Genomic DNA, 23,335 nt, shown 5'->3' with positions numbered 1-23,335 from the left:
ACGTGGCCCTGGCTGAAACCTGCCTCCATCTGCCTTCTGAAGTTTCTGTCCTGATAGAAGAGAAGGGCTCCCTGAGTACTAGCTGAGCCTCAGACTCTTCGTCCTCTCTACCCTTCCCCCCACCCTCAGGACCACTCCTCCAGGGCCTGAAGGGGCGCCACACTCAAAATCCCTCCCTCCGGCCTCCACGGGTGGAGAGGCTGCTCCCTCCCAGAAGACGGAAGCTCAATGGCACATGTGGCCCACTGCCCTCAAGGCCGGGAAAGCTGAGCAGTGAGGACCACGGGAAAGCTGGGTGGCTCCGAGCAGGAGAGCCTGGGCCGCTGCCTCACCCTCAGCCTGGCCCTTGACCTCATTTGGGCTGATCTGATCGCAGGGTCCACTCAGGCAGTGCTGAAGTGCACTGGTGTGAGGAAAAGCCCCAGCCTTCCTCTCTCTCCTCCACCCACCATGGTTAAGGACAACACTGACAACACCCTGCCTGCCCCCTCCTAAGGCTGGGGCAGCCACCTCCTCCCCACCCCTATGCCCATCCTCCCCAACACACCTCTCCCTGGCACCATGTCATCTGACAACTCAGCATGACCTTGAGGCTCCTCAGGTCACACAGCCTGTTGCCACACTCCATATGCCCAGTGTGACACGTGAGCCCAGGTGTCCCTCCGAGCCCCAGGCTCCATACCACATGCAGGAGTCCAGGTGACTCCCAAATGGCTGGGGACTCCCCAGCAGCTGTCCCTGGCTCCTTGCCTGCTCTTTCTGCCTAGCACACACTTCTTTCAAGGTCCCCTCCCACACTTGGTAGGGTGTCTGCCTGGGTGTTGGGTCCTCCCACCTCTGACAACAGACACTATGGTGCTGAGGAGTTAAGAGGGGACCCCCATCTTCACAGCCACCTCAAAAGCATACCACTGTCCTCCCTCCCCCTATGCTTGCCACTTACAGGGACACGTGCCTGAGGCAGGGAAAGACTAACGGGGAGTGTAGTGACTTGGGGAAAGCCACTCAGCCTGAGACTTGATTTCTTCATCTGTTGAATGAAGGGGCTGTTCTCATCTGTAGGATCCTCTCTGTAGCTGTCAAAGGCTACAGGTCTGTGTGGTTGCATCTGCATGAGCGATCCCGACGGCAGTGTCCCAATGGGCAGAGGGCCGGTGTGCTGATGCTCCTGTGCCTCTCTCTGCCCCCCCCCCCAAAATAGCCCCTCCATTCTTTCCCCGTTTCCTGGCAGCCCCCACCCAGTCCCCAGGTGTGTGTGCGGGGGGGGGGGGGCGGGGGGGGGGCTCTGAACATCTTTGCTGCACCTCCCCAGGCGCCTGCCAAAGCCTAAACTCTCCCCCAATCACTAGGTCCCTCTCCGCCCCTCCCCCACAAGGCCTACGGAAGAAGCCAGACGTGGTGACTGATCATTAACCTCCCTGCTGCGCCAGCGGCGCTGCGGACAGCTTCTTCACCTTGACACTGTGGAGCCCCATTGGCCTGGGGCCCTTAGGCCGGAAGACTGAGCGGCAGAGACCGCAGGACTCCCGGGCCGCTGCTCTGAGCTGCCAGGCTGTGTGATGACAAGGAGAGGGCACGGTGGGCAGGCTTGGGTGTTCCAGCAGGCTGCTGGCTCCCTCAGTGTAAAAGGTGTGCGTGTTCGGGGCGGGGGACCCCCTTGCTAGCTTCCTCCCCCAGAGCCTGACCTAAGCCCCACCCGCCACCTCCTGGCTGCATCTCGCAGGGGGCCGCCTCCGCTCCTCCCCAGGCCGGCGCCCCTACCCGGGCGGGCCAAGAAGCGTCCGTCCCCGCCCCGCTCTGTTAGGCCCGCGCGGCCAGGGGACTTTGGAGACAGAGAGGAAGCGCGGTGGGGCGGGGAGGTGGGGGTGTGTCAGAAGGCGGCAGCCGCCCGGTTTTATAATCCGCAGAGCGGGCGGGCTCAGCGCGGGAGACCGGACAGCACCGCGCACCGCGCCAGACTATGGGGGCCGCGTCCCGCCGTCTGGGGCCCAGGCCGCCGCTCTTGCCGCTGCTGCTGCTGCTCCTGTCGCCGCCGTCGCCGCCCGCCGCCCTCGCGCTGGCCCCCGAGCTGCAGCCCGGAGAGTTTTCCGCCGATGAGGAAGGGGCGCAGCGCTTCGTGGAGAGCTTCAACCCTAAAGCCGAGCAGGTGCTGTACCAGAGCACGGTCGCCAGCTGGGCGCACGACACCAACATCACCGAGGAGAACGCGCGGCGCCAGGTGGGCGCGCGGGCCCCGGGCGGGGGCGGGGCCCGGGCGCCCAATCACAGGCCTGCGGCCGGACGGTGGGGGGCGGGGAGTCACCGCCGGGCGCGTACCCTGGGCTGGGGGCCGCGGGCCCCCACACCCGCCACTCCCGCCGCGCCCCATCAGACTGGAGGGAGGCCGCCTAGCGCGGGGCTGGGCACAGGGTCCGAGCCAATACAGGAACCCAATGGATGAGGCAGGCTCCGCTGAGACGGAGTTCGCTCAGGTGGCAGTGCCCAGGGATGACCCGGAGCTGGGTCAGCAGCAGTCTTCGCTCAGGGTGCCGGCTCTGCTCCGGGACCTCGTCCTCTCCCGCCGCAGCCTACCCCCCTCTCACTGTTCCTGTCGCTGCTCATCCCTGAGTCTTCTCCCTCTCCTCCCCCTGCCTCTCTTCGGGCCCCTATTTCTGCTCTACCGCTGCCCTGAGGCAGAGTCCCCCAGTCCCTGACCCCAGGGCTCAGGGGGAGAAGGTAGGGCTCCCTGAAGCTCCAGTTTTCAGGAGCCCTTGGCCTTCCTCCCCTCTCGCAGCACCAAGGCCTCCCCATACACATGCCCCTGCCCTCCCGGTGCCCACAGGAGGAAGCATCCCTGCTCAACCAAGAGTTTGCAGAGGTCTGGGGCCAGAAAGCCAAGGAACTGTACGACCCAATCTGGCAGAACTTCACTGACCCAATACTGCGAAGGGTCCTCAGCGGCGTGCGCATCCTGGGCCCTGCCAACCTGCCCCTGGAGAAGCGGCAGCAGGTGGGGCCGGTGGGCTTGAGGGGAGAGGCAGCAGTGGTGGGGATGCCTCCCCACGCCCAGCTGAGGAGGGGAGGGGAACCTGGGAGGGAGGGACCCTGGGATCTGCAGGGGAAAGCAGTATAAGCACAGAATGGCTTCCTGATATATTGATTTTTCTTGGAGATGTGATGGGAAGTTGTTTTGGGTTACAACAAGTATCAGGGAGTAGAAAGCAAAATGCAAGTAAACAGTAAAAGAGGAAACAGGAGTTTTCAGAATTTCTCCGAGTTTGGTTTATAGGCTTCCTTAGAAAGACTGAGGACTGATAAGACATCCCCAGGGGCGGGGGGCGGGATTTGCCCTCCCTGCCAGGTGGGAGTGGACTCCTAACTCTCAGGACACTGTCTCCACCTCCACTGGCTGCTTCTGTTGGAGAGGGAATCGGTGTACCAGTGGTCAGAAGCACTCCTAGTGCCACTGAGTGGCCTGTCCATGCCACATCCCCTCTCTGGGCCTTCTTTTCCTTCTAGTGAAAAGAGAGGGTGGCCAGGTAATCCTGGGCCTGTTCATCATTAACATGGTCTCAACTCCAACTTTCTAGTACAACTCTCTGCAAAGCAACATGAACAGGATCTTCTCCACTGCCAAGGTCTGCTACCCCCGCAGGAATGACACCTGCTGGTCCCTCGACCCAGGTACGACCCTGTCACTACAGTGCCTCTCTGCTGGGGCCTCCTAGCCCTTCCCATCACCCTGAACCCAGGAGGATGACCGGTGGAGAGAGTGGGTAAACCCAACGACACTGACCTCCAACTGGGGTGGGACTCTCAGGTGCCCCCACACACCGGCTTTTCCTGGCAAACTGACTTCCAGAATCGCCAGCTCCCGGGCCATCCCCACCCCTATGTGTACTTTGGCTTCTCCCATTGTTCCTCCTGACTGCATTGGGTTGTTCAGTTTTTTTCCCCTTTCAGGGGTCCTCTCAGTCTCCAAGAGAGCTCTCCATAGGCCTTAGACCCATCTGGACTTCTGCTTATACCGTCCACCTCTCCCCCTTCACTCCACCCCCATTTACTAGGTAGCCTTGAGGTCAGCCACTCCATCCAATGAGCCATAGAGGGCCTGTCTGAGTTTCGGCCTGTGGATGCCCTCTTTGCATCAACCACCTTAGATCATCATTTCCCTGGAGACAAGGGCCCTGCCCGGGTGCTTGCTTCATCCAGCTCCCAGCCCCATCCTGTCCATCTTATAGGTTGCCCTTGGCTTTGGGGATATCATGATGTCGAGCAAGCAGGTGGAAATAGAGAGGACCAATGTGGGAGCTCTGATGAAGGTTGATGCCGACCTCAGCCCGGAAGCCTTCTAACTGACCCTGCTCGCTTGTGTCTCAGACCTCATGCACATCCTGGCCGCCTCTCGGAACTACGGCCTGCTGCTCTACATCTGGGAGGGCTGGCACAATGCCGTGGGCGTCCCACTGAAACCCCTGTTTGAGGAATTCACTGCCCTCAGCAATGAGGCCCACAAGAAGGATGGTGAGCATGCCCCACCCCACCCCCACCCTGCCGTTGTGTGGGTGCTGCCATACCCAGCTTGCAGGGTGCCCTCCCCAACCACTGTCTGCACTGAGCCCCAGCCCCTGAGGCAGGCAGAGCAGCTGTTGAAATGACTGCAGATACTATCCAAAGGTCACACAGACGGCGGATGGTGGAAGCAGGCAGGAGCCCCACCTGCCTTCCACCAGAATGCTATCTTGCCCCCACACCATCCCTCCTATCTTACCCTCCGGATGGTCAAAGCAGGTGGGAGCCCCTCCTGCCTTCCACCAGAATGCTATCTTGCCCCCACACCATCCCTCCTATCTTACCCTCCGGATGGTCAAAGCAGGTGGGAGCCCCTCCTGCCTTCTACCAGAATGCTATCTTGCCCTCACACCATCCCTCCTATCTGACCCTTCAGGCACTCCTCCTCTCCCTAGCATTCATCTTCGCCTCTTAGCTCTCCAGGGTCTGGTTAGCTGGAGTTCAACCCCTAGTTAGAAAATTGTAGACCATCAACCCCTAAGCCATCCCTTCCATTAGCTGGCAGATATATAGGCCCTGAGCCAGGAGAGTGGCGAAGTGGTAGCTGGGCCAGAGGTGCCAGAGCCTGCAGCCTGAGCTGCATCCCAACACTACCTGCTGCTAGGCTTCTCAGACACGGGGGACTACTGGCGCTCCTGGTATGAGGCACCCACCTTCGTGGAGGATCTGGAGCGCCTCTACAATCAATTAGAGCCCCTCTACCTGAACCTCCATGCCTATGTCCGCCGCATGCTGCATCGTCGCTATGGGGACAGATACATCAACCTCCGGGGACCCATCCCTGCTCACCTGCTGGGTAAGGACCTCGCCTTGCCTCCACACACCCCAGGGATCATCCTCACCGTGTCTCCCATTTCAGAGCACCACACTGTTCCCTCCCACACGCACGAGCCCAAGCAGCTTGCCCAACACCTTCATAAAGCAGGTGGTCCTTCTCGTGATCATTTCTGCTTTCCAGATGGGGACCCTGAGGCTTAGGGCAGGTGAGTGACTTGGCAGAGCACAGAGAGCTAGCAAAAGGCAGAGCTAGGAGTCACAATGAAGGCTTTGACCCCAGGTCCAGTGGAGGAAGAAGGATCATGGTCTATGCTCCAGAAAGCCTTCCCCTCAGCCCTGCCTCAGGCCTGGAAGGCGGGGGTCCCAGCACTATCAGAAAGGCCCCCCGACAGCCTCGCCTGGGCCCCGGGGCACACGGAGCACTGGGGACCATGAGTGGGGCTGATGTGGAGATGCCCGGCCTCCTGGCCTCAGCCCAGGTGTCCGGCTGCTGTGGGCCCAGGCACTGCCCAGCACCAGGCTTGGGGGAGCAGGCACTGCGGGGGCAGGAAGCTGCATTCTCCAGTTCCCCCCTTTGTCTAGGGGACATGTGGGCCCAGAGCTGGGACAACATCTACGACATGGTGGTACCTTTCCCTGACAAGCCCAATCTTGACGTCACCACTACTATGGTGCAGAAGGTAAGCTCCTGAGGTAGGCCAGGGAGGGGACAGCAAGAGGGAAACACGGGAAGAGGGGTGGGAGGGAGTCATGAGAGGGAGATGGGTCGGGTAGGAACCTCAGCCCCTCCCTTTCTACAGAGAAGCAGCCTGACGTGTGCGTATAAGTGGTGAGCTGGGGTGTATGTCCTCGATGAGATGCCAGCCCCTGTCTCCGGCCCCCACTGGTGGGGTGCGAGGAGTCCTCTTGGCTTATCCACTATGGTTATGAGGGGCCCTGCCTCTGGATGAGGAGGCCACTGAGCAGAGATGCCCTTCATGGGCAGGGAGCTGACCTGTGTGGGGGGCCCCAGACCTGCCCCAGGGCAGCCACGGAGAGTGGCCGGCAGTCCCCCTGACCCGCACCCGCACCCACCGCCAGAACTGGAACGCTACACACATGTTCCGGGTGGCCGAGGAGTTCTTCACCTCCCTGGGGCTCCTGCCCATGCCTCCCGAGTTCTGGGCAGAGTCCATGCTGGAGAAACCCAACGACGGGCGCGAGGTGGTGTGCCATGCCTCCGCCTGGGACTTCTACAACCGGAAGGACTTCAGGTCTGGACCCGGGGCCACAAGGGGCTGAGGGCTCTGGGGAGGGTGGGAACCCCAGGCACAGAAAAGCCGACTCCCGGGTCCGCCTTCCCCACAGTGCCGCACTGGCTGGGGGGCCAGTCTATCCCAGGCTGCCGTCGGGCCACTGTCCTTCAGCAGCTGTGACAGGCAGTCAGCTCTGCACCTGGAAAGGAAGTAGGCTGGGGCAGGGCAAAGGCTCTGTGCGTTTCCACCAGCCCCTTGAGCCCCAGGGCCGTCCTCTCCCCACGCGCTGGTCCCTGCCCTGCCCAGCCCTTCACCCTCAGCCTCGCCCTCTCCCTGCCCCAGGATCAAGCAGTGCACACGGGTTGCGATGGACCAGCTGTCCACAGTGCACCATGAGATGGGCCACGTTCAGTACTACCTGCAGTACAAGGACCAGCCCGTCTCCCTGCGCCAAGGTGCCAACCCCGGCTTCCACGAGGCCATCGGGGATGTGCTGGCGCTCTCCGTCTCCACTCCTGCACACCTGCACAAAATCGGCCTGCTGGACCACGTAGTCAATGACACGGGTACGGGGGCGCTCAGGGCCAGGCCCACGCCATCCCGCTTGCCTTGCTCCCATTTGCCCTTCTCATTTCTTCCTTGGTGCCCCACAGCGCACCCTGACTCCCAGCTCAACACTGCCCAAGGACCCTCTGCCGAGCAGGCCCCCACGGCCTCGGAGGCCGGCCTTCCCTTCTCTGCGTCTGCCCAGCCACCCCTCCCGCTGGCTCCTCCCCAGGCCCACCTGGTCCTCGCTGGACTCCCTTTTCCCCTCTGACCCCTCACCTCTCATCTCCCAACAGAAAGCGACATCAATTACTTGTTAAAGATGGCACTGGAAAAAATTGCCTTCCTGCCCTTTGGCTACTTGGTGGACCAGTGGCGTTGGGGGGTCTTTAGTGGACGCACTCCGCCTTCCCGCTACAACTCTGACTGGTGGTATCTTCGGTGAGCAAACAGGGGTCGGGAAGAGCCTCACCCCAAATGGCCCCCTCCACCCCATACCATCCCGGGCAAGCGGGAGCCTCCTGCCTCCGCCAGTCCCAGTCTCCCTCTCTCTAACGATGTCTCTGTCCTTTCGCCCGCTACTTTCTTCTTTCCTGCCGAAAACTCCTGCTTCAGGGATTCTTCCCCAACTCACCAAGACATGGAAGGGATGGCCAAGTGGGAATGCCTGCTTACCAGCCTTTTCTGCAAAAACTAAACCAGCCCATATGCAATACTTAGGTCCTAAGATCATTTAACCATTCTCTTTTAGAACCAAGTATCAGGGCATCTGTCCTCCAGTCATCCGAAATGAAACCCACTTTGATGCCGGAGCTAAGTTTCATATCCCACACATGACACCATACATCAGGTACTGTGGTCCCCACCCAGGTCTGTCATACCTTTAGTCCCCTTCCCTCTGCTCCCATGATCCTGCCTCCCCCATTCCCAGGGCTTGTTCCCATGTCCTTCCCTGGAATTTGGCTGAGCCTCCCTCCTGAGCCAGGCTCGGTTCTCCCCAGGCAGCCCCTGGTGCAGCCTCGGCCCTGTGGGAAGCTGGATGGTGCCTGGGCAGGGGACCCCTGCCAGCCCCTAACTCCCGCCCTGTGCCTGCAGGTACTTTGTGAGTTTTATCCTGCAGTTCCAGTTCCATCAAGCCCTGTGCGAGGAGGCAGGCCACCAGGGCCCACTGCACCAGTGTGACATCTACCAGTCCACCAAAGCAGGAGACAAGCTCCGGTGTGTGGGAGGAGCTGGAGGGCAAGTGGGAGGGTGGGGGAGAGGTTGGGAGGGCATGTCTGGAAAGCCACCGGCTGCTCCGGTGACAGCACCACAGGGCCGACCTGTTGGGGGGCCTTTCCTCCCTACCCCCTCCTTTCTTTCTCTCATCCAATATCTACTGGGTGGGCCCAGGTCTGAGGCCCCAGGGGCAGCTGGCTTGGGGCAAGGTGAATGTCCCTCACCCCCTCCATAGAAATCCTAGGTCCCGGAGTCTTAATGCCACTGTTCGAGCAGGGGGGCAAAAGTGGCCGGAGAGGTATCAGGTGGGCCAGTAGTGGACACTGGCCTGAGTGCCCCGTGTCTATGGTTCCCACTCTGCCTGGCAGGGAGGTGCTGAGAGCAGGCTCCTCGCGGCCCTGGCAGGAGGTGCTGAAGGACATGATCGGCTCGGAGGCCCTGGATGCTCAGCCGCTGCTCAACTACTTCCAGCCGATCAGCCAGTGGCTGCAGGAGCAGAACCAGCGGAACAACGAGGTCCTGGGCTGGCCAGAATATCAGTGGCAGCCACCACTGCCCAACAATTACCCGGAGGCCATCGGTAAAGCTCTGAGTGAGGGTGGGAAGGGCCCTAAGGCACATTCTCAGTGCTGGGCTCTGGACCTCAGGCCTCCCGGCCAGGTCCTGGTCAGCTCCTCCCAGCAGGCCCTGGTGCCCATCTCTGGAGGGCCAGGCAGCCCCTTAGCCCCTCAGTAGGGCCCTAGAGTGGCAGATGGGGCTGTCATTTCCCCAGCACGTTAGAGAGGGTGTGCTCAGATCCGAGGTCCCCTGGGCAGGCTGACCAGTCACACTGCTCTATGAGGTCACGTGCCAGGTTCCACTCTTATTGGCCAGAGGGCGGTGGCTTCAGGGCTCTTCTCTCCTGCGGCCATGGGCCAAGGTTGGGCTGCTTCAGGACTGCCCAGCCTCCTCTTCCTCTTCCTGCTCTGCTGCGGGCACCCCCTGCTGGTACCCAGCCAGAAGGTCACCCACCAGGTGACAACCGACCACAGAACAACCAGCCAGGCAACAACCAGAAACCAGACAACTCACCAGGCAACAACCAGCAGCCAGATAACCCAGAGCCCAAGTGGGACCAGGGAGGGATGGGGCAGGGCCTCGAGGGGGCGGGGATTGGGGGGAGGTGGGGGGGAGGCAGGGTCGGGGGCTCAGGCCAATCACAAGAGAGGGCAAGGGGAGGTCTGTCTGTTTCCCTCCACTCTGTCCCACAGTCCTGGTGACCGATGAGGTGACGGCCAGCAATTTTTTGGAGGAATATGACGAGAAAACCCGGGTGGTGTGGAATGAATATGCGGAGGCCAACTGGGACTACAACACCAACATCAGCACGGAGACCAGCAGGATCCTGGTAGGGGCCGCCGCCCACCCACCCCCGTGCACTCGCAGCGCCCTGTGTGCCCCTCCCCGCCGGGCCCAGCCCTCAAAACCGGAGGCAGTGCAGGCCGTCCTCCGCCCGTGTCGCCTTGGCACAGGGAGGCCCCCGGAATTTGTGAAAACTCCAGATGGAATATTTAAAACAATACTCAACTTCAGTATGGGGCATATACTTGACACCTAGACAAGCAGTCTCTCGTTAACAGTCGATCCGTTGTTAGTGAAGGAATGACTTGTTTACAAATAAGTGAGGCCGAAGTTCATTTCTAAGAAGATTGAAAGCCCCCCGTTTGCCATCGTAGCCAGGGCTGCCCTTCCCTCCCACCCCATCCGCCGCCTCTGTGGGGAGCAGAGGTTGTACAAGGTGAGCTAGGGGAACGGGACGGATGTTTCCTGAAGATCCGTGTGCTGGCCGCTGTTCCCTGGCATTTTCTGTCCGTTGCTTCCTCAACAGCCTCACAAAACCAACAATCATGTTCCCATTTCACAGAAGGGGCCTGAGGCTCAGAGCAGAGGCTGGCCATGGTGCTAACACCAAGCTGCCTCCATCCTGATGGCCTTTAAGATACAGGGGAGGGGCTAGGGTGGTGTCCCCCCACCCCACCCCGCCACAGCAGAGTGTCTGAGGGCATCTGTTGAGCAACACGGACTGCACCCAGGGCATCTCAGACAGTGCAGGTCAAAGACAGTCTTTTATAGGCAAAAGCAACAGCGAGATAAAACTGCCCTTCCTCGCCCCCCACCCTGTCCCTTTGGGCTCCCCCAGGGCACTTCCTTCTGAGGGGCCTCTCCAAAGCTCCAAGCCTCATAGCCTGCCCCCCCCCACTCTGCCTTCAGCTACAGAAGAACGCACAGATGGCAAACCACACCTTAGCGTTTGGCACCCGGGCCAGGCGATTCGACGTGACCTACTTCCAAAACACCACCATGAAGCGGATGATACACAAGATTCAGGACCTCGAGCGGGCGGCGCTGCCTGAAAAGGAGCTGGAGGAGGTGTGTGGCTTTGGGGGAAGCAGGGAGTGGGGGGTCCAAGGTCAGGATCAGGTCCCACTCGGGGCAACGAGCCCAGCACAGGCTCTGGTCTTCATGCTGCCATCTCGTCCCTACTTTGTCAAGCTGTGACACCTGCCATGTCAATGCGCACCTGCACATTGCGTGCCTCCTCTACTGAGAAGGCAGCACCTTTGGGAACACTAGCCCCCAGGTCCACAGCATGCCCCCCGCCCCCGCACACACACGCACTGTGATGAGGCTGGGGTGGAGCAGGCAGCAGAGGGGTGCAGCTCACTGCCTCTCTTCTTCCTCCTGCAGTATAACCAGATCCTGCTGGACATGGAGACCACTTACAGCGTGGCCTCTGTGTGCCACGCCAACGGCACGTGTCTACATCTAGAGCCTGGTGAGCTCGAGTGGGGAAGGACAGGGAGGGGCTGGGTAGACTGGGGGCAGCGGTGGCGCAGTGTTAGCGGTGCTGGCCGGTGAAAAGGGGGTTAGGTGCTCCTAACTTGTGGGGTCAGCATGCCTGAGGAAACTCGGCGCCCCGTTTTCCACCAGGCGGCCTTCTCTGCCCCACTTAGAACCAGCACCGACTTCCTCTCTCGCCTAACCCACTGCCCACCCTTGGGTGCACCCATCCACTCCCCCAGGGACCCCTCCAGGATCTCCTGGTCTCTCTTTTTGTTCCTGTACTCGGCCCTTGAGGGCAGCGGGATCTCCAAGTCATCTTTTTAGCACTTGGACTCCAAATCAGGACAGGAACTCTAGCCACCACTCCTCCATGCTCCTTTCTCAATCCTCTCCACGACTTCCCCACCTTCTCTGGCCCCTCCCTTGCCCTCCAGAAACTGAAGGCACAGCCCTAGAAACCCCTGCGTGGTCCAGACTGCGCCCCACTTCACTCCCTCGACCACCTCTTCTTGCTGCAAAGAGCCGACTGACTGTGGCTAGGCCCGGCCCCTGTCTCTCGCCACACCGGCGGGCCCTTCTTGCCTTCCCCCCTTTGAAAGAGCTCCCCCTGGACACAGCCAGGTACAGGGTACAGGGTACCTGTACACAGCCAGACACCTCCTACCTCCTGGCCCGCCCTTCCCAGGCTTGGGGAGCCAAACGCATAAATGCTATTGCTGAGGAATCTCCATCCAGAAATAGTCTCTTCCTGGCCCTCTGCCCAACTCCCACGCTAGAACAATGACAAAGAGAAGGGGAAGTGGAAAATAAACAAGAGAGAGAAACAGTGTTCATGGGACAGGGTTTGGCCTGAGGGTTGTGTACGTGGGTATGCACGCAAAGTATTAGGGGCCTGTGCACACGCGCATATACGCACCCGTGTGGTGTGCGTGTGTGTGTGCATATGAGTCTGAGTGTGTTTACGGAGGAGAGCATTAAGGGGAACGTAGCCCTCATCCTCATCCCCCCCAATCAATTAGCCTCTTAATCTGGGGCTGGGCCGTCGGGTCACCGCGAGGCCACTAGTGAAAATAAGCAACACCCGCGAATGCAGAACGTGCACATGAGCAGGGGCAGATGCGGAATTCTCAGAGTACAGTTTTTTCCAAACTGATCTGAACGTACTTTCTCTGTGAGAAGTGTTATCATGTAGCCAGGCAGATAATGCAGCGTGGACAACCCCGAGCAGTGGCTGAAGCCGACCGGCTCGGGCCAGGGCAAGGAGGGACGACCCCGGAGCTCACGCCATCCTCGGCCCAGCTCTGTGGCGTGTGTGTCAGCTCCGCGTGGCCCGTGCCATGGAGGCCTCGTACGCGGCGGCTCCGACGGGCCACAAGCCCAGGCTCTCTGGCTCCCTGATGACACGGTTCTTTCACTCCGTCCAGTTCAATTACAGTCCGTGGAAGACACCCTGCACCCTGTGGGGATGTGGAAATGCACAGGGGACGCTCCCCGCTCAGCGACCTCATGTTCCCCTTTGATTTGGACTCCCCCACGAGGGCCGGCATTGTCCCCACTTTGTAATTAGGGAGAGGGGGCTCCTGTGACTTGCAAGGTAATTTTAGGGTCCATGAGGAACTAGAGTAAAAACTCAGGTCTTGTGACCTTCGGGCCGTCTCTCCCAGGCAGGGGCCCCGCTCAGCCATGGGAACCAGCCGTGTCACCTTACTGCTCATGTGAAAAGAAGCACATTGAAAGCCTACAATGGCCTGATATGGTATCCCTGCAGCGCCACCCTGTAGGCCACGTAGAAAGGACACCCCCTTTCCCCCTTTTCACTGGACTTGCTGCCTGTGCAGGTTTATTGCAGCTCTGAACTGACTGAGTTCACCTTAGAGACAGGTGGCAGGTAGGCCGAGGGCTGGGGGCTCCAGCCAGTCAACAACCCCTCCCCCAGATATTACAACTCTGATGGCCACAAACCGGAAATATGAGGATCTATTATGGGCATGGAAGTCCTGGCGAGACAAGGTGGGAAGATCCATCCTCCCTTCTTTCCCGAAATATGTGGAACTCTCCAACAAGGCTGCCCGGCTCAATGGTGAGTCCCTCAGGCCAGAGTCACTGGCTTTCTGGTCCCAGGCCCCCTGGGGCCCTCAGAGAGGTCCTTAGAAACCATCAGCCCAGCGAGAGGGAGGTCCCTGGAGGAGGTGGTGGTGGTGGGCTGCTCAGGGGATGGCCGGGTGTTGGGAGAGCCAAGGTGTGTCTTCTCCGCAGGCTACGTGGACACAGGGGACTCGTGGAGATCTATGTACGAGACGCCAACCCTGGAGCAAGACCTGGAGCAGCTCTTCCAGGAGCTTCAGCCGCTCTACCTGAACCTGCACGCCTACGTGCGCCGGGCCCTGCACCGCCACTACGGGCCCCAGCACATCCACCTGGAGGGCCCCATTCCGGCTCATCTGCTGGGTGAGGACAGGCGCTGGGCCTTCAAGTGGAGGCAAAGACAGATGCCGGCGTGAGGGAGGGTGGGGCCAGCGCTGGCCAGAGAGCAGAAGGCAGGCGGGGAAGGGTCTGCTGATGGCACTTCAGGCGGGAGAGTAGAAAGGCCTGAGCCTATGGAGGGCAGGTTGCCACAGCTGGAGTGGGTGGGGCTGAGGTCGGGGAGGAGAGCCAGCATCTGGTGCTGCACTTGCCACAGATTCATGTGGTACAAGTCACCATGAGTGGGACAGTGGAGAGAGTTTGTAATCTTGCTACAGGGAGCCCGTTACCCATCACAGCTCAAGGCAGTGTGACCCGGAGGGTGAGGGAAGGGGCTGTGTGTGGGAGCTGAGGCCTATGGGGCGGGGAGAGGGCACGTGAGTGGAGCCTTGAAAGATGAGAGGTTCTGCCAGGTGGGAAAGTCGGGGCAGGGAGTGGAGGGCAGACTCAGCGTGCATCCTAAGGGAGCTAGGAGGCCAGAGAAGAACCCTGAGAGTGTAGATCCACCTCAACTTTGGGACCCTCTTTTTCCAGGGCTTGTCAATTCAAATGCCCTGAGCACATGGAACAGGCAGTGAAAGACGATAAGGGATGGTAGGGACCAGAGGGGAGTAGAGGCTACCAGGATCCTGTCCTTATTGGGCCATCGGAAACGCGTCACTGTGAGCAGAAAGGGCCACAGACTATTTACAAATCCTGGGTGAGAACCCAGAAGCTGGTTTGGCTTTGGGTCTAGTTCCCACTCAACCTGGAGGGCCTTTGCACCCTAGGAGGCCCGTCCTTGACCCCTCTCTGGTGAGACCAAAGAACATTAGGGTGGACAGGTATCAGCGTGATGACTGAGAGGCACAGACCCTGGGAGGGAAGCCATGTGTCCAGGTGGCCTGGGGGGCTGGGGTAGAGCCAGGTTCAGAACTCAAGCCCCGGGATCAGAGTGGCCAGGCCCTGGCTCCCTCACATCCCCTCTCTCTCTCACTCACTCTCACTGCATTGTACTTCAGACTTCACCTGATGTCACTTCCAGCTTAAGCTCCTTTGACTATGAAAGATCCTCTACTCCAAATCTATTTCTGGACTGTTCCACTCACTCTGAATATCTTCCTGTTCTCCATTCCTGGAGAACTGGGCCCCGGTCATGTGCCACGTGCAAAGGCATCGGCCTCTCCTGACGGCGGCTGAGACCGCACAAACAGCCCCAGGCAACGTGGAGGGGACACAGGAGTGGCTGGGCAGGAGCACACCTGACTCCCTGCCTTTAAGCCCCAGACCCCTCGCTTAGGAGCCATGGGCCCTGGGCGGGTTACTTGACTCTTGGTAAGTAGTGGCCACGTGCACGTTGATGTCCCAGGGGCCTGAAGCTTCTGCGTTTGTACACAGCTGCTAGTCACACTGGTCTCCACTGCTCAGGGACCATCTTGACTCCCTGATGGGCAGCAGGGTCTCACCCGTGAGCCAGAAAACTAATGACCTTGTGGGCTGGATGTTTAGGCTGAAGATAGTGTATATCAAGTGCCCAGCACAATTCGAAAACAGTGGGCACTCAGGAAAGACGTTATGATCAGCAGGACTGGGATCCGATTGCCCTCCCTGAGCCTAAGAAGTAACACCGATCTCTCCCGTCTCCACCGTTTCTTCCCCTACCCGCCTCCAGGGAACATGTGGGCACAGAGCTGGGTCAACATCTATGACTTGGTGGTTCCCTTCCCTTCGGCCCCCAAGATAGATGCCACAGAGGCCATGATAAAGCAGGTCTGCACCTGTCCTCTCTATCACTCCTGCTCCTCCAGGGGGCCCCAGGGCACAGGGAAGGGGGGGCTCCACCCCGGGAGGAGGGGGGCCTCTGGGCCAGGTCCTTCCAGCTTAGCTCTCTCCCAGTACCCTCCCTGCCTGTGACACACAGTCTGCCCCCACAGTCCCCAGTTTGGGCAAAGCTCCCTCTATTTGCAGGGCTGGACTCCCAGAAGGATGTTTGAGGAAGCGAACAATTTCTTCACCTCCTTGGGGCTTCTGTCTGTGCCCCCTGAGTTCTGGAATAAGTCGATGCTGGAGAAGCCGACCGATGGGCGGGAGGTGGTATGCCATGCCTCCGCTTGGGACTTCTACAACGGCAAGGACTTCAGGTGTGTCCAGGTTGCAGCCGGGGGACCTTATTCTGAGCCCACGGGCAAGGGGATGAGCTAAATACAGGCTCCACTGCTGGCCCCTCTCAGCCAGAGCGAGTGAAAGCCAGTGCAGGGCCAGAGTTGGGATGGAAAGTCAAGAGTACGGGGCCCAGCCTCAGCTTGGCCACTGGCTTTTGGCAGGAGAAGCGCATCTACCAGGTGAGGGTCTTTTCAAATGCCAGCCAGCTATGCCAGCCCAGTCAGTTGTCAGAGCCCAAGACCCCAGTCCTGGGTGTGCGCACCGTGTGAGCTGCCCAGCCTTCTCTCACTCCGGATGGCCCCTGCATACAGCTAGCCCTCTCCTCGGGTGCATGTACCTTGACACAGGGAGACACACGAGGACGTGGGTGACTTCACATAGATCCACCCTCACTGAACAGAAGCTCAGAGGGTACCTTCACCGAAGTTATCTGTTATTCACACTTCAGTTATCTGTTGCTACATAAGAAACCACCCCAACACTTAGTGGTCTGAACCATGGCTTTACGGGTCAGCCAACACAGCGGAATGGCTTGGCCCTGCTCTGCAGTGACAGAGCCCGCAGCTGGGGGAGCTCTGAAAGCGGCTGGGGCAGTTCAGTGGAGCTATCTGTCTGTGGCCTTGGTTCTGGCTATTGCTTTGGTTCCTCAGTTTTCCTCCACGTGGCACGTATTGGGGCTGGAATGTTCGGATTGACCCCCACATGGTGTCCCTGGGCTGGGACAGCGGGGGGCTGAGGGGGAGTCCATGCTCTCCATGCTAGCTTGGGCTTCCTCACAGAATGGCAGTCAGATGGTGAGATTTCTTACCTGGTAGCTGGCATCCCCAAAGCAAAAGCAGAAACAGCCAGTCTCTTAAAGGTTAAGTCCAAAACGAGCAGAGTCACTTCTGCCAGATTTTGTTGGCTGAAGCCTGTCCAACCTAGATTCAAGAGAAGGGAAAGAAGACCTTGGCTTTTTGGAGGGAGAGTGGCAAAAAGGATCCGTGGCAGCTTACGAGAAAAGTAGACCCAGAGAGCCTGGAACAAGCCAGGCAGGGTTCACAGGCCCACTGGCCCTGGGCCTTTCCTTCAAGGGCTACAGCTGTAGAGCGGGGTGCAGAAAGAATCAAGGGGACGAGAGTTCTTTTGGGGGGTCCTCCCTTGTATGGGGGAGTCATAAGAAAAGGCGGACAGACCTGAGCCTCAGGATGCTGGGCAGCTTGTTGCCCTTCCCAACAAACAGAATGGCAGAAAAATGGGGTTGACAGACCCAAAAGGCTCTTAGATCCCGGGAGAGCTTCGTTGGCTCACAGAAGACAATGAGGAAAGATGGAGAGAAAGGCGGAAGCTCTGGCCAGAATGGCTCTGTGGATGTCACTTCAGGCCTGGCTGTGAAAGACCCGGGGCTGAATATGCTTGCTGCGGTTGGACACACAGGCCGCGGAACAGCTCCGACACTGGTGTCTCCGCAGGAAGCCTAAGTCTTGGGAGAGCCAAAACGTGCATAAGAAACAGCAGGAACCATGTTCTAGAAAGTCCTGCACTGGCCATAAAGGAGAGTCCTGGGGTCTCCAGAGCAAGCACTTTGCACAGCCAGAAAGCAATGTGGCCATGTGGGCTGGAGCTAGTCAGAAAAGCTGGGGGCAGAGGAATGCCCTCAACGACCACACTCTAGAGGCTTCCAAGCCCCAGATCCCCTCTCTCTCAGGCTCATTCCATATCTCCTCCTGGTTTTCTTTCCCATAATGCTGGGCTCTCTGCTCTCGGCAGTGATGGGGTCTGCTCTGTATGGAGTACAGCAGCAGGTCCTCAGGGCTCCTCACCGTCCCCTTCCACACCCTCTCTCTACCCCTGTGTTCCCAGGATCAAGCAGTGCACCACTGTGAACATGGAGGACCTGGTGGTGGCCCACCACGAAATGGGCCACATACAGTATTTCATGCAGTACAAGGACTTGCCTGTGACCTTCCAGGAGGGTGCCAACCCTGGCTTTCACGAAGCCATTGGGGATGTGCTGGCCCTCTCGGTGTCTACCCCTAAGCACCTACACACCATCAACCTGTTGAGTAGCGATGGTGGCAGCTACGGTGAGAGAAGAACAGGAGATCCTGGCGGGCAGAGGGACCAGGAAGGGGTGGCAAGCTTGGAATGCGGGGAGAGGGGACTGAATGGCCCACAAGCAGAGGTTGGGACAGAGCCATGGGGGATAGTGGGGCCACCAGCAGAGTGAGCCGGGAGGATGGAACCCACAGGCCACCCCAAGAGGCTGGTCGCAGGAGCCAAAGAGGTACAGCTCGCTCCCACCCCCACCCACCGCACACCCACCCCCAGCGAGCTGCCTGGACCAGGCAGGAGGCAGGTGTGGGTCTGACCGTAGGCTTCCTCCCCTTGGCAGAGCAAGACATCAACTTCCTGATGAAGATAGCCCTGGACAAGATCGCCTTTATCCCCTTTAGCTACCTTGTGGACCAGTGGCGCTGGAGGGTGTTTGATGGAAGCATCACCAAGGAGAACTACAACCAGGAGTGGTGGAGCCTCAGGTTCTAGAACATTCCTGTGTGGGTGTGGGTTGGGAAGAGGGGCTCCGTGGGTGTCTGTGTGTGTGCACATGGTGTGTCTGTGTCTGTAGCATCTGAGTGTGTGTACCTGTGCACATGGGTCTCTGTGTGTGAGTGATGGGGTGTGTGGGGGTGATTGTGCACAGAGACACAGCACCCCAGAGTCTGGGGCATGTGGTGTAGCCCCAGGTGCAAGGACCACCCTTGGAGTCAAAAATGCCAACCCTGTCTGGCTCGATTCTCCTCAGACCCTTCTCCAACCTGTCTTCCACCTTGACAGGCTGAAGTACCAGGGACTCTGCCCACCAGTGGCCAGGTCTCAAGGTGACTTTGACCCAGGGGCCAAGTTCCACATTTCTTCAAATGTCCCTTATATCAGGTAACAAGGGAAAGGGAGGAGGCCGCTCAGGGTTCAAACTGCTGTCACTGCCACATCTGGTCGGGGTGACCAGGGGTGAGGGGGGTAGCTGGCTGCACTGCACACTCACCTGCAACCAGGGCTGACCATTGTCTTGTTTTTTTGGTACGGTGAGAGCGTCTATGCTGCAGACAGTTGAAACCAGAAACTCTACCCTGAGTAGCTACTGGTTATAAGACCTTGGTTGGGTTGTTAACATATTAACCATGGCCCATGGCTAGATCATGGCTGAGTGAGCCTTGTTACTTTCTTTTTTTTTCTTTTCTTAACAAGATTGTGATTCCTTTACTGTATGTATTGAACATATTGCCCGTGATATAATTTGAGTTGTACCTGGATGACCTCGTGTACACTAACACTAGGGTTAGAGACCCAGTTAGATTGGGAGGCTGTGTTGATAGGGGCATGGGATCATGGGCTTGGGGTCAGACAGAACTGGGTTCAAATCTTGTCCCCACACCTTTTATTTCTTAAGCATGTTCCTCAATGTCTGTGTCATTCCCCTCACCTGTGAAAACCCATTTCACAGGACTATTGCAACAGTTAACTTCTAAGCACATGGTCTAATGCATAGCAGGCTTGGGACACGGTGGCCACAACCCACTGTTACTGAATCATTGTGTGAAATGGTGTGCACACACACACTAGCACCGTGAGTCACGTAGCTGCAGCGTGAAGGTGTCCAGAGCATCCCGCGTCCTCCTACATGCGGCAGGTTAAGTGGGTGCTTGCAGGGTCTGCAGTCCTCCTGGAAGGTAGGGGGCTGGGGAGGCCTCAGGTGGGGTTCCTGATGACCTTGGGCTGCAGGTAGCCCAGGCCACCCATGAGGCAAGACTCAGAGGGCAGTGAGGACTATGGCTCCATCCAGCCCTGGCCTCCTGTGGTTCCTGAAAGCCCAGTGATGGAGGGCCCACTGTGCCCACCCTTCCACCCAGCACGCAGCATAATGTCAGCACATAGTCAAGGTCTAATACATTAGTGTGGGGTAGGTGAATTGTGTCCTCCAGGGTGCAGGGAGGGAAAGAAAGTCTGCTCCAGTACTCCAGAGAGCAGCAGTGGGCAGGGGACCAAGGAAATTCAAGGACACCTAGGAACAGGCTTGACCTTAACAGTGTGCCAGGATGACCCATAGGAAGAGCTTTTTACCCTCCTTCTCGACTGGTTTCCAGGCTTCCAAGCTGGCATTCACTTTCACACAGAAGCTAGGCCCACGTGACGGTTAGCTTTTGAGCTTAGCATAGGTAATTCTCCAGGCAGAAGTGGGCAAAGGAGGCTCATTCCCAATTCTGACCAGCAGCCTTGGCAAAGCACTTTTAGGAAACACCAGAAAAGTCAGTGGCACATGGCTTGTGCCCAGCATTCAAAGTGGGAGGCCTGTGCTGTTTGTTTGGGACATTCGAAACCTCAGCAGACTTAGAGGTGGCTCCAGCTGACCAGCAGACTTCTACCAGGGAATCCTGCTGCTTTGGGATTAAGGAGATCACTGGGCTGGCTTCCCTGCCGAGATAGCCCTGCCAGATAGACATGACCCTTTGCCCAACAACTGGCCTCTACTTGCATATACCCCAGGGACGGAGACCTCACTGTCTCCAGAGCAGCCTGCCACACCTCCAAAGGGCACTGTGCTGACCCTCCTCCCCCACGAGGGACCCCAGAGCTGCTCAGCACAGGCCCTCCTGAGATGTGGAGAGAGCCTCGAGGGTGGAGGTGTGGAAGGGGGCCTGGATGACTCTGAAGGCCAGGGTGGGCTCACCCAGACTTCCTGGCTATAGTGGGGGGCTGGGGCAGCGAGGGCTGGGGCCCAGGCTCCTCGTCAGCCCCCAAAGCCACGCCTCCCTCCCCTCCAGGTACTTCGTGGGCTTCATCATCCAGTTCCAGTTCCACGAGGCACTGTGTCAGGCGGCTGGCCACAAGGGCCCCCTGCACCAGTGTGACATCTACCAGTCCAAGGAGGCAGGGAAGCGCCTGGCGTGAGTCCTCCCGGCCTGCCTTTGGCTGTTTGCCACCCTCTGACCCCTCCACCTTGGGGAGCCCCGTGGGGCTCTGCTGGGAACACCTGCCTTTTGGCGTTCGGGCTGGGAGCTCCCAGGTGAAGCCTGTTTGTCGTGATGAGCCTCTGCAGGAGGAAACTAGGGCCCCCTGGGCGCAGACCACCCCTCACCTGCCCTCACTGTGCCGGGCCCTCCCACAGCCATGTTGAGAGTGGGAGATGGGGTTTGGATGGTGGGTGTCAGGCTGAGGCATCAAGGGCAGGAGGGGCAGGGAGCCTCCCCATCCGTCTTTCTGACTTGGTTTCCCTTCTCTGGTGCTCCCCAGGGACGCCATGAAGCTGGGCTACAGTGAGCCGTGGCCAGAGGCCATGAGGCTGATCACGGGCCAGCCCAACATGTCTGCGGCAGCCATGATGAACTACTTCAAGCCGCTGCTGGACTGGCTCCTCACCGAGAATGGGCGGCACGGGGAGATGCTGGGCTGGCCTCAGTACAACTGGACACCGGACTCCGGTACCACTCCGCCCCCGCCTCTGCCCCCGGCTGGCCCTCAGAGCTCGCTCAGGCCAGGCCCCGCCCCGGCCCAGGCGGGTCCGAGTCTGGCCTCGGAGCTCGGGTAGGGAAGCAGCCGAGATGCCCTCAGCCCTGCCCACTGCCCTGCTCTCCTTGCTTCTCCTGCCCAGCTCACTCAGAAGGCTCCTTCCCGGGCAACGGCCGCGTCAACTTCCTAGGCCTGGACCTAGATGAACAGCAGGCCCGAGTGGGCCAGTGGGTGCTGCTCTTCCTGGGCGTCGCCCTGCTGGTGGCCACCTTGGGCCTCACCCAGCGGCTCTTCAGCATCCGCCACCACAGGCTCCACCGGCCCCACCACGGGCCCCAGTTCGGCTCCGAGGTGGAACTGAGACACTCCTGAGATGACTGGGCCATGCTGGCCAGTTAGGGAGTGCCGGCCACTGAGACACCAGCATAGGTGCACGGGGTGGGCCCAAACCCTCCACTCCTGTCCCTGCTCACCCCAGCCGGCCCTCCTCCTCCTCCTGCCCTGACCCTCTCCCCTTCTGCCTCCTGTCCTGTGCTGAGAATCCATCCTCCAGACCCAGAACCTCTGTGACCCCTGCCCCCTCGTCCCTGGGCACCAGGCCACCTAACAAGCAGCCCCCTCCCAGTCTCTCTGTGAATACAATTAAAGGTCCTGACCTCCCATCTGAGTCTGTGTCCCTCGCCGGGAAGCCAGGAATAGGGTCAGGGACGCTCTCCCACCTCCTGGCAGTCAAGCGGGTCACTTCAATGGGCAACTTCATCCTCCTCCAAGAAGAGCCTGGGAAAATGCCCCAGAGCTCTGGCCTGGGCACCACCCAGCAGTGCCCACGCCTGCCTTCCCTCCAGCCCAGGCAACCGGCCAATGTCTTGCCTTGGCAGTCAGCCCCTGCCTGTCCCAGGCACCAACCCAGGAGGACTCTGGGAAGCGGACACTCGACTTCCTGCCTCACATGTCCTTGTGCTGTGGGAGTCCTGCCCCAGCTGTTCCCATAAATGGCCAGGCCCCTCAGCAGGAAGGCTCCCCTGGGGGAGAGTGCCTTGAGAGTGCAGAACTGGCCCCATGGTCACCTCAAGCCCCTACTTGCACCAGCCCCATGTCCACTTGAGTATTGCCCCTGAGGCCCATGGCCAGGCCCTTTTGCCCCGGCTGGGGAGGGGTCCTGAATGCTGGAGCACAGCTGTGGGCAGGGCCCACGCAGGCACCAGCGGCCGGAGGCTGCCCACGCCTGTCCGCCAGCGCGTGCCCTCAGCCTGAGCCTCCCCGGAAGACCCGTGAGGGTGTGAGCAAGTACCATTTTGAGAAACACGTTTTTATAACTTTTATCTACATTTTTGTACAAAGTTTGTAAAATCCACAAACTATGAAGAGAATAAAAGCCCTTTCTGTCAATGCCGAGAGCTAAGCACTGTTGCTGTGGTGGCGTGTCCACCTCTTCAGCCGTCTCTTCTCAGCACGCAGTTGAGTGGGACCGCGCTGTTCCGAGCTGTTTTCTTCCCAGTTAACGCGGCCGGCTGCATTCTCAGGCATGTCAGTGCCAAACCTAGAATCTGGCCAAATGGAAGCTGCTTGGCTTTCCAGGGCCACGGGCTTCCTTCCACGGCCAGCCAGGTCCCCTCCGTCAGGACCCTCGTCCCAGAGCCTCTTCCCAGCTTTGCCACTGCCTTGACCAGCCAGGCCCAGCCCCTGATGTCCACCCCCGACATCCTGTAGTGCACTTTTTGCTCCCCCATCTGCAGCTGCCGTGTGTGTGTGTGTGTGTGTGTGTGTGTGCTTGCTTGTGAATATGTCTGTGTGTGCGTCGGTGTGGCACGTGTCTCATGTAGACTTGGTTGTATAGGCCTGTCCCGTGGGGCAGGATGTGGAGCTGAGGCATTTGGGATATGCAAGAGAGTGGAAGTTTCCAGTTACTTAGGACAATGGAATTTATAAACATATTCTCTAAATAGTTCCAAGCCTCTCTTTTAACAGACCTCTTTAATGACCCTCTCCCCAGCCTGATATTTTGAAAGCTCTTTGTTTGCCAGGCAAAGGTCATTGTCGCATCCCCCCCTTTCCCATCCCTGTGAACAGCAGAGGCCCACGCTACCCGTGAG

The 23,335-nt window shown here is 59.3% G+C and overlaps 1 protein-coding gene across 1 annotated transcript; it reads left to right on the top strand.

Moving 5' to 3' along the window:
* Positions 1-1,478: 1,478 nt before the first annotated feature.
* ACE (angiotensin I converting enzyme) lies at positions 1,479-22,629 on the top strand. The gene is made up of 26 exons (XM_028519646.2): positions 1,479-1,629; positions 1,908-2,218; positions 2,822-2,989; positions 3,570-3,663; positions 4,360-4,503; positions 5,156-5,347; positions 5,911-6,008; positions 6,409-6,581; positions 6,906-7,129; positions 7,406-7,550; positions 7,861-7,959; positions 8,205-8,327; positions 8,696-8,907; positions 9,578-9,714; positions 10,578-10,736; positions 11,055-11,142; positions 13,087-13,230; positions 13,407-13,598; positions 15,265-15,362; positions 15,561-15,733; positions 17,598-17,821; positions 18,130-18,274; positions 18,573-18,671; positions 20,558-20,680; positions 21,027-21,214; positions 21,385-22,629. The coding sequence occupies exons 1-26, from the start codon at positions 1,560-1,562 to the stop codon at positions 21,612-21,614; spliced, it is 4,053 nt and encodes a 1,350-aa protein (XP_028375447.2). The 5' UTR covers positions 1,479-1,559; the 3' UTR covers positions 21,615-22,629.
* The last annotated feature ends 706 nt before the right edge of the window (positions 22,630-23,335 follow it).

Source organism: Phyllostomus discolor, chromosome 8 (assembly GCF_004126475.2).
Source record: "Phyllostomus discolor isolate MPI-MPIP mPhyDis1 chromosome 8, mPhyDis1.pri.v3, whole genome shotgun sequence".
NCBI classification, from domain to species: Eukaryota; Metazoa; Chordata; class Mammalia; order Chiroptera; family Phyllostomidae; genus Phyllostomus; species Phyllostomus discolor.
This window is presented reverse-complemented; position numbering and strand designations above follow the sequence as displayed.

Excerpts from the sequence above, each read along its gene's own strand:
- ACE (XM_028519646.2), top strand. The coding sequence starts at position 1,560 with ATGACAAGGAGAGGGCACGGTGGGCAGGCTTGGGTGTTCCAGCAGGCT. Across the intron at positions 7,551-7,860 it reads TCTGACTGGTGGTATCTTCG|AACCAAGTATCAGGGCATCT; the intron begins GTGAGCAAACAG and ends ATTCTCTTTTAG. Across the intron at positions 10,737-11,054 it reads CTGAAAAGGAGCTGGAGGAG|TATAACCAGATCCTGCTGGA; the intron begins GTGTGTGGCTTT and ends TTCCTCCTGCAG.